This window comes from Physeter macrocephalus, unplaced genomic scaffold, assembly GCF_002837175.3.
Source record: "Physeter macrocephalus isolate SW-GA unplaced genomic scaffold, ASM283717v5 random_64, whole genome shotgun sequence".
Classification (NCBI taxonomy): Eukaryota; Metazoa; Chordata; class Mammalia; order Artiodactyla; family Physeteridae; genus Physeter; species Physeter macrocephalus.
This window is the reverse complement of record NW_021145350.1, coordinates 89,331-100,551: the sequence shown is the minus strand read 5'-3', so window position 1 is coordinate 100,551 and position 11,221 is coordinate 89,331. Positions and strand designations below refer to the sequence as shown.

General features: G+C 55.5%; 1 protein-coding gene across 1 annotated transcript; it reads left to right on the top strand.

Moving 5' to 3' along the window:
* Positions 1 to 3,916: 3,916 nt before the first annotated feature.
* On the top strand, positions 3,917 to 10,960 carry LOC102994056 (brevican core protein). The gene is made up of 7 exons (XM_007110348.4): positions 3,917 to 4,155; positions 4,866 to 5,240; positions 5,545 to 5,719; positions 6,005 to 6,132; positions 6,612 to 6,905; positions 8,885 to 9,118; positions 9,685 to 10,960. Exons 1-7 carry the CDS (start codon positions 4,065 to 4,067, stop codon positions 10,404 to 10,406), a joined length of 2,019 nt encoding a protein of 672 aa, XP_007110410.3. The 5' UTR covers positions 3,917 to 4,064; the 3' UTR covers positions 10,407 to 10,960.
* Positions 10,961 to 11,221: the final 261 nt, after the last annotated feature.

Here is an 11,221-nt window from a genome sequence, read left to right as displayed (position 1 = left end):
GAGAGAAGGGAGCGACCCCCGGCTGCCCTGTGGTCCGCGCCCCCGACCCCTCAGGCCTTGCCTCGCGTGGCTCCGGCGCACCCAACCCGCCGACCCCTGACACCTCGGCGAGGGCCGCTGTCGGCCAGCCCGGAGCGCCTACGGCTCCTGCTGCCGTCCCGCCATCTCCAGCTCTGCCTCCCAGCTCTGCCGCTGGCACCCCCATTGCTGTTTGCAGCCTGACCCGCAGCCCCCTTGAGCCCGCGGGCTAATGGGAACGCCTCTCTGGGTCCTTGGGTCTTCCCTAATGCGGGCTCCAGTCCCAGCACCACTGCCCGAGATTTCCGACCTTGTCCTGGGCAGGGCGGCGGCGGTTCGAGTCAGCCCCCGACTCTGTACCCACGGTGCAGGCAGCACCGCGGGAGGAGCCGCGGCCGGCCACCCTAGGGGTACCTTCCCGGAGTCCGCAGGACGGCAAACAGGAGCCGCTGTTGCGGGTGGTCCCGGCGCCGACTGGAGCTGGAATCCCAACTCTGCCACTTACTTGCTGTGTGACCTTGGGCAAGTTAGTTCACCTCCCTGAACCTCGGATTCCTCGTCGATGTAATGCCTAATCAGTATTTTTCTCAAGGTTGAGGTTATACATCGGAAGCATTTAGTAAGAGGCCTGGCTCAGGTAGATGGTCAGGAACTGTCAGCTGGAATTCCAGTTACCACTCCTGCTTTCCTTCCTAGCACTGCTGTTGGGCCGGGAACCTCCCTCCTCCCAGGTACTTCCATATCCCCTTCCTATCAGAATAGCTCTGCCCGCTTAGTTCTAACAGGACCAAGATTTGCCATCAGTTTTGTTAGCACCATTCATATCTGCATTACTTCTATTCCAGATAATACCAGTGAGATCAAGGGACAATGACCTAACCCATAGACCCACTCCCCGTATTACCAGTGCCTGTGTTGTCATGGCTAACTTTGCTGTTGATAACAGCATCATCTACATTTCAGATTTTATACTAGGAGGAGTTACAACAGCTCAGCTGGCGACGTTGCTAATCATATCGTTAGTTGTGCTTCCAATAAATAGGACTATTTATATGGTTACCACAATTACTCCTGCAGGCTCTGCTAAGGCCTCACTGATATTGTGTAGGTTCCTGTTGCCCCTCACACAGCCACTAAGGGGATAGCTGAAAGCTTCCCTCCTGCTGTGACCGAAGCTCTGGCCTCTTGTGCATCCCTGCTCACCCTGCTGAGTGCCAGAGCTCAGTTCCCATGGGGCAGACCTTGAACTGCCAGCTGGTGGGCATTGGGTATGTGTGCATAAGTGCACGCACATGCATGCGTGCGCGCACACACACACACACACACACAGCTTGGTCTTGATTCTCTGTGCACTGGGTTTTTGAAGGCTGTGAGGGGATAGACATCCATGGTCAGACAGGAATGATAATGTAACAAGAGGGAAGTTTCCTGAACAGCTGGGGAAACTCAAGACAAGGGGAGAAATCCAGAGGCTGTAGCAGAGGGATGGTGTGGCATCAGGGAAAGGGACAGGAAGACTGCTGAGCTCTTGAGGATAGAAATGAAGTGGTGTGTCCTGCTCTGGAGGATGAGAAGATGGAGTGGAGGTGGGTGGGTGTGTGCTGTGGAGACCAAGGCTTGGATCCTTGAGTCTGAGTCTGGTACCAGAGGAGGGGATGCCTAAGTTTTCTCAGGACTCCTAGCTATACCAGGAAGGGGCTGAGGCCCAAGCTTGGTGTGATTGGTGTGGGGTTGGGAGGTGTGCAGAACTCTCTGACTGTGAGAACCACACAATCAGGCCCACTCTCTTGGCCCCTCTGGCCAGTGACTCCAAATCTTGGAGGTGAGGGTGGGATAGCCTCTATGATTCAGGGCATCCAGGTCCTCATCAGACTCAGACTTTCTCCCTTCATTCCCCCACTTACATAACAGAGGTGAAAGGCGGGGTCTAGGGTGTTGGTCCCAGAGTGGCTCCAACTATATGGGTTTCTGGGCCGCCCATCAGAGAGCTGTGAGTAGCTCCAGCTCCAGCCCAGGGCGAGGGGAGGGAAGGCGCCAGAAAGGGGTCTGGCTTAGGACCTGGCACAGCTCAAATGCATGGCAAACAGTCTCCCAAGCACCCGGCAGGCACTGGCTGTTCATGCCAAATGGTCCCCACTCCAACCCCAGAAAGCAGTCCTCTCAAGTGCCCCCATGCCCACAGTTGGTCTCACACCCTCTGATTGGGCCCCATCAAGAACCTCTTCCCTCTCAAAGGTCGAAGAGAGGCCCTGGGCATCTGGCTTCTGCCATTCCTCCCCCAACTCTGACCTTGAGGGAATGATGCCCAGTCACAATGGGGGAAATGGATGTTACCGTGGTGGGGAGGCATCCTTAGGAGGATCTGGGAGAAGAGGGAAATTTCCCATCAGCTCAGGCTCAGAAAAGGGAGGACATGTACGAAGGCAGAGCCTGAGTGGTCAGGGAAGATGGAAGTGGAACAATGGACCTGAAGTGGGAATGAGTAGACAGTAGGAATAAGCCTGATGTCTAGGAAGCCTTGCCTGCAGTCTGACCTTCATCTCTCTTGCTGTACCATTGGCCTATTCCATGGCAGCCTTGGCTCTCCATGCTCTTTTGAGTCTAAGCCAACCATTAAAGATGACGTTGGCTCTGCAGTCTTCCTTCCTAGGGGCACACTGGCCTGGTGCCTGACTTGGTTTCACTGGGGACTCAGGTTCAATCCCTCTCTGGGCCCATTTCTCAATGTCCCACCCCCATCCTTCCATTATGAGAGTGTAAGAGCTTTGAGATCTTCAGAAGAATAGTTCAAGCTCTCAGAGCTTCTGATAGCCAAGGGCAGGAGGGAAATGGTCCCTTTCATTTATTCTCACACACCCCCTTTAGCCCACCCCCCAGCCTGGGGCTGGGGTGGGGGAAGGGAGAGGCTGGATGGAGGCCAGACTGGCAGAGACAGGGGCTTTGTCCCAGCTGGTTTCTGAGCCAGGAGATCCTGTGGGAAAGCCCGTGCCAGGCAGAAAGGAAAGGCTGGGAGGAAGGAGGGAGAAGGCAGCCAAGGATGAGGGGGTGGAGGATGCTGGGGGGTAAAGAGAAGAGTTTCCTTATAAGTAATGGTGCAGTGGGGGGAGGTCAATGAGGGGTTGGGCTGGAGAGATGTTGTTCATTGCCTGGGTTTAGTCTAGAAAGCCTTCCCAGAGGAGGCTAGGTGGGTATGGTACTCAGGGAGGAAGGGACAGGAAGGAAAGGTTGGAGGGGTACTGTGGGAGGAGGAAGGTTCAAAGAAGTCTGGTACTGGGAGGGGCAGAGGAGATTCAAGCATAATAGCACCCACAATTCATGCTATATGCTGTAAGCATTTATTGAGCTTTTACTGTGTGCAGGGCGCTATACACTTGTACAGGTTTTTTTGTTTGTTTTTTGTTTTTGTTTTGTTTTGTTTTAGGATAAAAAGCACTCTCAAAGCCCATAGCCTCATGACAACCTGTGAGGTGGTAATAATGGTGCTCCTTTACAAGTAAGAAAACAAAGGCTTAAAGAGGGTAAGGAACTTGCCTTAAGTCACACAGTGAGTTGACGAGGACCCAGGTCTCGGTTATGAATAAGAATCCCTTGGTGGGGGAACTTCCCTGGTGGCGCAGTGGTTAAGAATCCTCCTGCTAGTGCAGGGGACACGGGTTCGAGCCCTGGTCCGGGGAGATCCCACATGCTGCGGAGCAACTAAGCCTGTGCGCCACAACTACTGAGCCTGCGCTCTAGACCCCGTGCTCCACAACAAGAGAAGCCACCGCAATGAGAAGCCCGCGCACCTCAACCAAGAGTAGCCCCCGCTCGCCACAACTAGAGAAAGTCCACACACAGCAACGAAGACCCAATGCAGCCAAACATAAATAAATAAATAAGAATTCCTTGTGGGGAGACAGAAACAGTGTTAATTAATAGTGAGGTGGGGGCAGTGGGCTTCTGGAGTCAGGATATGTGTGATCCATGTGGACGTAGTAGGGAGTCAGAAGTCCATCCTGAGGTCTAACCCCATCTTTCCTCCTCCATTCCCTCCCTCATCCTGCAGCATGGCCCTACCATCTCTACCCCTGCTGGCAACCCTGGCTCTGGCCTGGGTCCCTGCAGCCTTAGCTGATGCTCTGGAAGGAGACAGCTCAGGTAAGCAACCCCACTCAGGGTCACTGTCTGTCTCCTGCATCTCCCCTGTGGTAGGAAGGAGCCTTTTGTTCAGCCCTAACCAACCTCTGTCAGCCTTGAGGGACCCAGGGAGGAGACAGAATTGGGAGCACTGTGGGGGAGGATCAGGGCAGGGACACTTGAAAATAAGGAATGATTTGTGGTCCGCTGGTAGGGTGGCGGAATCTTGGGAGTAGGGCTGGGGAAGGGCACTAGGTGCATGGCTGCCAGTCTCCAGGGTGGAGGATGGGAGACCCTTGGGGCACGATGAATGGGGCTGGGAGGCAGAACAGAGGTGGAATTGGGAGAAATCGTGAAAGTGACTGAAGGGAACAGACTGGGAAACTTTGAGGACAAGGCTGCAGGACCCAGTGGGTGAGGTTAGAAGACCCTGGGGTGGGGGCCAGGAATCCTGGGGTGGTACTGGGAGACTCTGGAGGTGAATTTGACTGGGAGACTTTGTGGACCGGTCTGTAGACCGTGAGGGGTGGGCCTGGGGGACCTAGAGGTGGGTTTGCAGGACTCAGCGGGCCCGAGCCCAGGTTCCTGGGGGCGGAGTTATGAAAACCCCCGGGCAAGGCCCGGGAATCTTAGGGCGGGGCGTCGGGATCCAGGGGCGGGGCTCGGAAACCCTGGGGCGGGTCGTGGCAGATCCACAGCACGAAGTTCCAGCCGGCCCCGCCCGCCCACAGAGGACCGGGCTTTCCGCGTGCGCATAGCGGGTGACGCGCCGCTGCAGGGCGTGCTGGGCGGCGCCCTCACCATCCCGTGCCACGTTCACTACCTGCGGCCGTCGCCAAGCCGCCGGGCCGCGCAGGGCTCCCCCCGGGTCAAGTGGACCTTCCTGTCCGGCGGCCGGGAGGCCGAGGTGCTAGTGGCGCGGGGGCTACGCGTCAAGGTGAGCGAGGCCTACCGGTTCCGCGTGGCACTGCCTGCCTACCCGGCGTCACTCACCGATGTCTCCCTGGTGCTGAGCGAGCTGCGGCCCAACGACTCGGGCATCTACCGCTGCGAGGTCCAGCACGGCATCGACGACAGCAGCGACGCTGTGGAGGTCAAGGTCAAAGGTGAGAGGGTAGAGATGGAGAGAGGTTCCCGGAGAGAGGGAGGGGAGCCCACAGTCTGAAGCGGAAGCAAACCCCCAGAAGGCACAGACTGAGTTGGAAAAGGAGTGGGTAGCTACAGGCCTCTGTTACCTCCTTTCTCTCTTCAGGTGGAGGAAATTCTTACCCACAGTCTAACTGAAGCCCCTCATGCTGTAGAGTGGGCGCAATTTGGACTTTACCCTTTGTATACAGGGGATTGACAAGGAGGGGAAGGGGAAGTCAGTGTGCTGGGTGATCCTGCCTCAGGATCCTCTCTGCTCCTCAGGGGTCGTCTTTCTCTACCGGGAGGGCTCTGCCCGCTATGCTTTCTCCTTCGCTGGGGCCCAGGAGGCCTGTGCCCGCATTGGAGCCCGAATCGCCACTCCGGAGCAGCTCTATGCCGCCTATCTTGGGGGCTATGAACAGTGTGATGCTGGCTGGTTGTCCGACCAGACCGTGAGGTGGGCTGGGGCTGGGGCCCAGGAGCTTCTAGCTGTTTCTGAGGTGGGCTGTGGCCTCTGGTTCTGCCAGGGGCTGCCCACTGCTGCCTCAGGCTGGCCATATAGGGCTCCCTGCCTCTGGTGGATGAAGCTGGTCTTTGGAGGGTGGGTTAGGACCCCACCCTGATGGGGGGTGTGCATTTCTGCAGAGCTAGGAGGACAGTTGGCTGCACTGAAAAGCAACATGATTCAGGAGCGTCACCATGGGGTGGCTCCCTGGTGAAGGCATTTGTACCCCTTCCCCAGATATCCCATCCAGACTCCACGAGAGGCCTGTTATGGAGACATGGATGGCTTCCCTGGGGTCCGGAACTATGGAGTGGTGGACCCGGATGACCTCTATGATGTCTACTGTTATGCTGAAGAACTAAATGGTGATTGGGGGTAGGGAGTTCCCAGGGGAAGACCCCCCTCTCCAGTGCTGCCCATAGGTCCCCCTGGGCCTCTGCTGGACCTTATCATCCTGTATTTAAGTGGGCAGCCAGCGGTAAGGAAACAGTCAGTGTCCCTCACTCCAAACACTGTCATAGAGACAAGTTCATGGCCCAAGCCTCAGACAGGTGGTAGGAGACTGAGTTTGACTCTGCTGTTACCTGCCGTGCATCTCTCTGCGTTTTAGTATTTCTGAGCCTCAGTTTCCTTCTTGGCGGAATTAGGAAGTTGGGCCAGGTTCCTTCGAGCAATATTATGCATCCTAAGGTTCTATCAAGACTTCGATCCTATAAAGTAGTGTGATGGACTGCATGTCGCAGATGAGGAGACTGAGGCCCAGAGAAGCTTGCCCAGAGTCTCTGTGGGAGCCCAGGGTGGAAGGAGCTCCCTTCCTGGTAACCCAGCCTTTTCTTCTCCCCAGGAGAGCTGTTCCTGGGTGCCCCTCCAGACAAGCTGACATTGGAGGAGGCACAGGCGTACTGCCAGGAGCGGGGTGCTAAGATTGCAACCACGGGCCAGCTGTATGCAGCCTGGGATGGTGGCCTGGACCGCTGCAGCCCAGGCTGGCTGGCTGACGGCAGTGTGCGCTACCCCATCATCACACCCAGCCAGCGCTGTGGTGGGGGCCTCCCTGGTGTCAAGACTCTCTTCCTCTTCCCCAACCAGACCGGCTTCCCCAACAAGCACAGCCGCTTCAATGTCTACTGCTTCCGAGGTGAGCCCACCTCCCTGCAGAGGCTGAGACCAACCTCAGGGAGACAGAGTCGAGGCCTACGCTCTTAGCCCAGCCCCGACCAGTTTCTCTTGGGTCTTTGCCATTTGCCTCAAAGAGCTTTGGGTGGTGCTCAGCTTGTCACTTAGGGTTCTAATTCTGGTTGTGCCCTCTGACTTGGTCTTTGTGGCCTCAGGGAGGGCTCACCTCGCTGCATCTCCCCACCTGCCTCCACACCAGTAGTCCCTGCCTTGTCTCTTCCTGTTGCAAAGCTGCCTCTCCCTTATTGGGCTCCCAAATATGTCTCCATCTCCGTGTCTCTGACATCTCCATGTCAGATGACTGACATTCTCTGAATCCAATGAATGATCTGCTCCAGTTAACTAAATATGCTTCAGAGGGGTTTCCAGAACCTTCAGCTTGAAGGTATCAGATTTTTATCACCAAATATTGAGGGACAGACATAATTCCCCCCACAGGGAGCAGGTCCTTAAAGACAGCTGGGTGTAGAGATGGCTTCCTGCCCACATCTTATATTGGGAGCTGGAGGGGAGGCAGTGCCTGTGACTCCCAGAGGCACAGGGCCCAGGCCAAGGATGACTGACAGTCAGGGAGGCATTGCCATGGAGTATTGAAGTCCCTGCCCCAACTGTGAGCCTGCAGTACCGGTACAAGGGCTGGAGGCAGAAATGGAAAGAGAAGACACAGCCTTCTAGGAGCCCTTAGTCTGAAGGAGGAAGACACAGTTTCTGCCACGGGAGCCCCCAGTCTGACCAAAGACGAAATGCTTCACTCCCAGCACAAGGAAAGGCTGAGAGAAAAGCATTACTTCCCCTGGGACAGAGCTCCAGATGGCTTTGGCCTGAGGCTGGGAGGGATGGGGAAGGGAAGTCCACAGGAAGACAGGTCCATCAGGAAAGACTTACTTGAACACAGATAATGGTGATGATGATGATGATAATTATAATAATAGTAGCTAACACTTCTAGCACTGATTATAATTATGTCCCAAGCACTGTTCCGGAAAGAAATTGAAGGAGGAACTGAATCGAGAGAAGAGGGGAAGGAAGAGCATGACTATGGTTGGAAGCAGGTGGAGGGCAGAGGCAGGCGGGGGCACAGGTTTGCTTGTCTGGTATGAGCAAGGCTCACTGAAGCAGGTGATGAAGGCAGGATGTGCTGTCCTGTCTTGTCTGGCTGAACACAGATGGCCCTCAGGGCTTTTCTTAGCCCAACTCCACCTTTGCTTCACTGGTTTTCTGCTCTTGGTTCCCTTCCCCTGGGACAAGGTAATTCATTCTAAAACTCTGCTTATTTGAAAAGAGCAGATCCTGGAAGGATGGGGTGGCCACTTGCCCCTTTGCTGCAACACCGAGATCATCAGGTGATGATGGTTGAATGTCCTTCCTGTACTCTACCCTTCAGCTCTCCTGTGGTGATGGCAGCCTGTCTGCTTCCATTTCTAGAGTCTTAGGATGACTGGGCTCCCTCACACCTTACCATAAACGCAGGGTCCCAAGGTGCTGAGGCCATTCTGTCCATCCTTTTGCCTCCATCTTCTTACTCAAGGGATGACCTCTCTCCTGAGCCTTCCTTTACCATTCCATCTAAAGTAGTACTTCCCATCTCCTTACTAAACTTAATTGTTCTTTATGTGGTAACATTATATGTTTATTTGTTTGTCTGTATATAGAATATAAATTCCCTTGAGGGCAGGAAGCTTGCTGTTTTGCTCTGCACTGTATCCTCAGTGCCCAGGAGAATGCTCGGCATGACACATAGCAGGCACTTGAGTAATGCTTGAGGAATGAGTGATGAAGCCCCGGGGTGCTCCCTGGGCCCCATGGGTGCTCCATAGGGAAGATGAGAGAGAATTAAGAGAATTCCATGGTCTCTGAGTCTAACCTAGAACCCTCACATGCAGGCCTGCGAGGGCAGAGGCACCTCCTTAACCTCCCATTGGCACTTTCCTCCTGCCACAGACTCGGCCCAGCCCTCTGCCATCCCTGAGGCCTCCAGCCCAGCCTCTGACCTGGCCTCTGATACACTGGAAGCCATTGTCACAGTGACAGAGACCCTGGAGGAACTGCAGCTGCCTCAGGAAGCTGTGGAGAGCGAGTCCCGGGGAGCCATCTACTCCATTCCCATTATGGAGGATGGAGCAGGTGGAAGCTCCACTCCAGAAGACCCAGCAGAGGCCCCTAGGACCCTCCTAGGTAACTCAAATCTCTTATCCTGGGGATGTCCGCACCTGGGAGAAGTTGGGGCAGAAGGGGCAAACCCAGGCGGAGGCCGGGGTTGTCACTGCCATGATTCTGCCCTGTCCTCTCTCAGCAGCACAGTTGTGCAAGGCACCTCTCCTGTTCCTCTCCCAACCTTTTTGCCTTTCCAGCAGATCCCACTCCCAGATAGCTGGGTCTGGAGATGCTTGGACTAAGGAGCTGCCCTCTGGGAAGGAGGGATCTCCTTTCTTTGGTCTCTCCTCCCCCTCACCTACCCAAAATAAACAGAGAATTTTAACGGACTGGGAGAGGGAGCTGCAACCACCAGGTTTTCCTGGGCCAATGACCGCTCATAGAGCCTTCTCAAGTGTTGCCTCACTATTGCAGCTCCAGTTGAAATTCTTCAGGTGTGGAGCAAAGGCAATTCCTCCCCAGGGCAGGCTCTTCTCTCTCCCCGAGGGCTCACCCTCCCCATCCCCACCTTTCTCCCCTTCCCCTTCCTTCTTCCTGTCCTCTGGTGGGTGCTGTCCCTGGTGCTGAATCATCTGTGCTTTGCCTAGAATTTGAAACCCAATCCATTGTACCTCCCCTGGGGTCCTCAGAAGAGGAAGGCAAGGTGTTGGAGGAAGAAGAGAAATACAAGGATGAAGAAGAGAAAGAAGAGGAAGAAGAAGAGGAGGAGGTGGAGGACGAGGCCCTGTGGGCCTGGCCCAGTGAGCTCAGCAGCCTGGACCCAGAGGCCCCTCTCCCCACTGAGCTGGCTCCAGAGGAGTCACTCTCCCAGGCATCCCCACCAGTGAGGGCAGTCCTGCAGCCTGATGCATCACCACCTCCGAATGGAGAGCCAGAGGCTCCCAGGCCTCCAACGGTCCTTGGACCACCCACTGAGACCCTGTCCACTCCCAGGGAGGGGAACCTGGCATCCCCATCACCTTCCACTCCGGTTGGGGCAAGAGAGATAGGGGAGGAGACTGGGGGTCTTAAGCTGTCTGGGGTCCCTCGAGGAGAGAGTGAGGAGACAGGGAGCTCCGAGGATGCCCCTTCCCTGCTTGCAGCCACACGGGTCCCTGAGGGTACCAGGGATCTGGAGACCCCTTCTGAAGAGAATTCTGGAAGAACTGTCCCAGCAGGGACTTCAGTGCATGCTCAGCCGGTGCTGCCCACTGACAGTGCCAGCCATGGTGGAGTGGCCGTGGCCCCCTCATCAGGTAACTTTGCCCAAGGCTCAACCTCCCTCTTTATCCTCCTCCTCTTTCTCCCCCTGCAGCTCTGGATCACCTGACCTATAGTCCTGTAACCCACCATTGCCCCAGACTCTCTTGTCCTTTGCCTTCATTCTCCTACCCACCTCTACCTGTGGGCTTCCAATCTTGGATACCCCACCTTGTGACTTCCATTCCAGGTCTCTGAGTCCTCACCCTGTAATCCCCAACTCCATGACTCCCACCCTGTGACCCTATCCCTGTTTCTGAAATCCACACTGTGACCCCCAGCCCTACCACCAAACACCTAGAACTTTTTCCTACCCTCGGCTCTCTACCTGTGACTCACATCTCACATCTCACAGAGGACCCTCATGCCTTGTTCAGTGGGTGCCCTCATTGCCTTTTGCGTTCTTCAAGGCCCAGGCCCATCCTCCACTGCTTCCTCCCCCTCCTGTGTGCCACCTCCCTTCAGCTGCCTCCCACTGGTATCAGGGAATCCTGGGATCCCGTGCCCACCCCTCAACCTTTGGGGTCCAGGAGAGCCCTATCCCCACAGAGCCTTAAGCAGCTACTTCTGTGAAGTACTTTTTTCGACTGTTTCATGGAAACAAGCCTTGGAAATAAATCTCTATTAAACCGCTTTATAACCAAAACTCTGGCACCCTCTGTCTCCACCCCCAGCTGTTTGCCCCTTTCATTCCATGGAGTTGTGTCCTGGGTAGCTCTTTGATGGTTCTTTTGGTGCCATCTCTCTCTCTATGTCTCTCTGTCTCTCTCTTTCTCCCCCTAGGTCTTTGTGTGTCTTTGTGCTTCTTCCTTTTCCATCTTCAGCCTGCACCCTTTCCTGTCCTAGCAGTCTAACAGCCCCTGCTGTTCCTTTGTCCTCTCCTCA

Bases quoted from the DNA above. Each gene is read 5' to 3' on its own strand.
- LOC102994056 (XM_007110348.4), top strand. From the start codon at position 4,065: ATGGCCCTACCATCTCTACCCCTGCTGGCAACCCTGGCTCTGGCCTGG. The intron at 4,156-4,865 runs GTAAGCAACCCC...GCCCGCCCACAG, and splicing joins TCTGGAAGGAGACAGCTCAG to AGGACCGGGCTTTCCGCGTG. The intron at 6,133-6,611 runs GTGATTGGGGGT...TCTTCTCCCCAG, and splicing joins TTATGCTGAAGAACTAAATG to GAGAGCTGTTCCTGGGTGCC.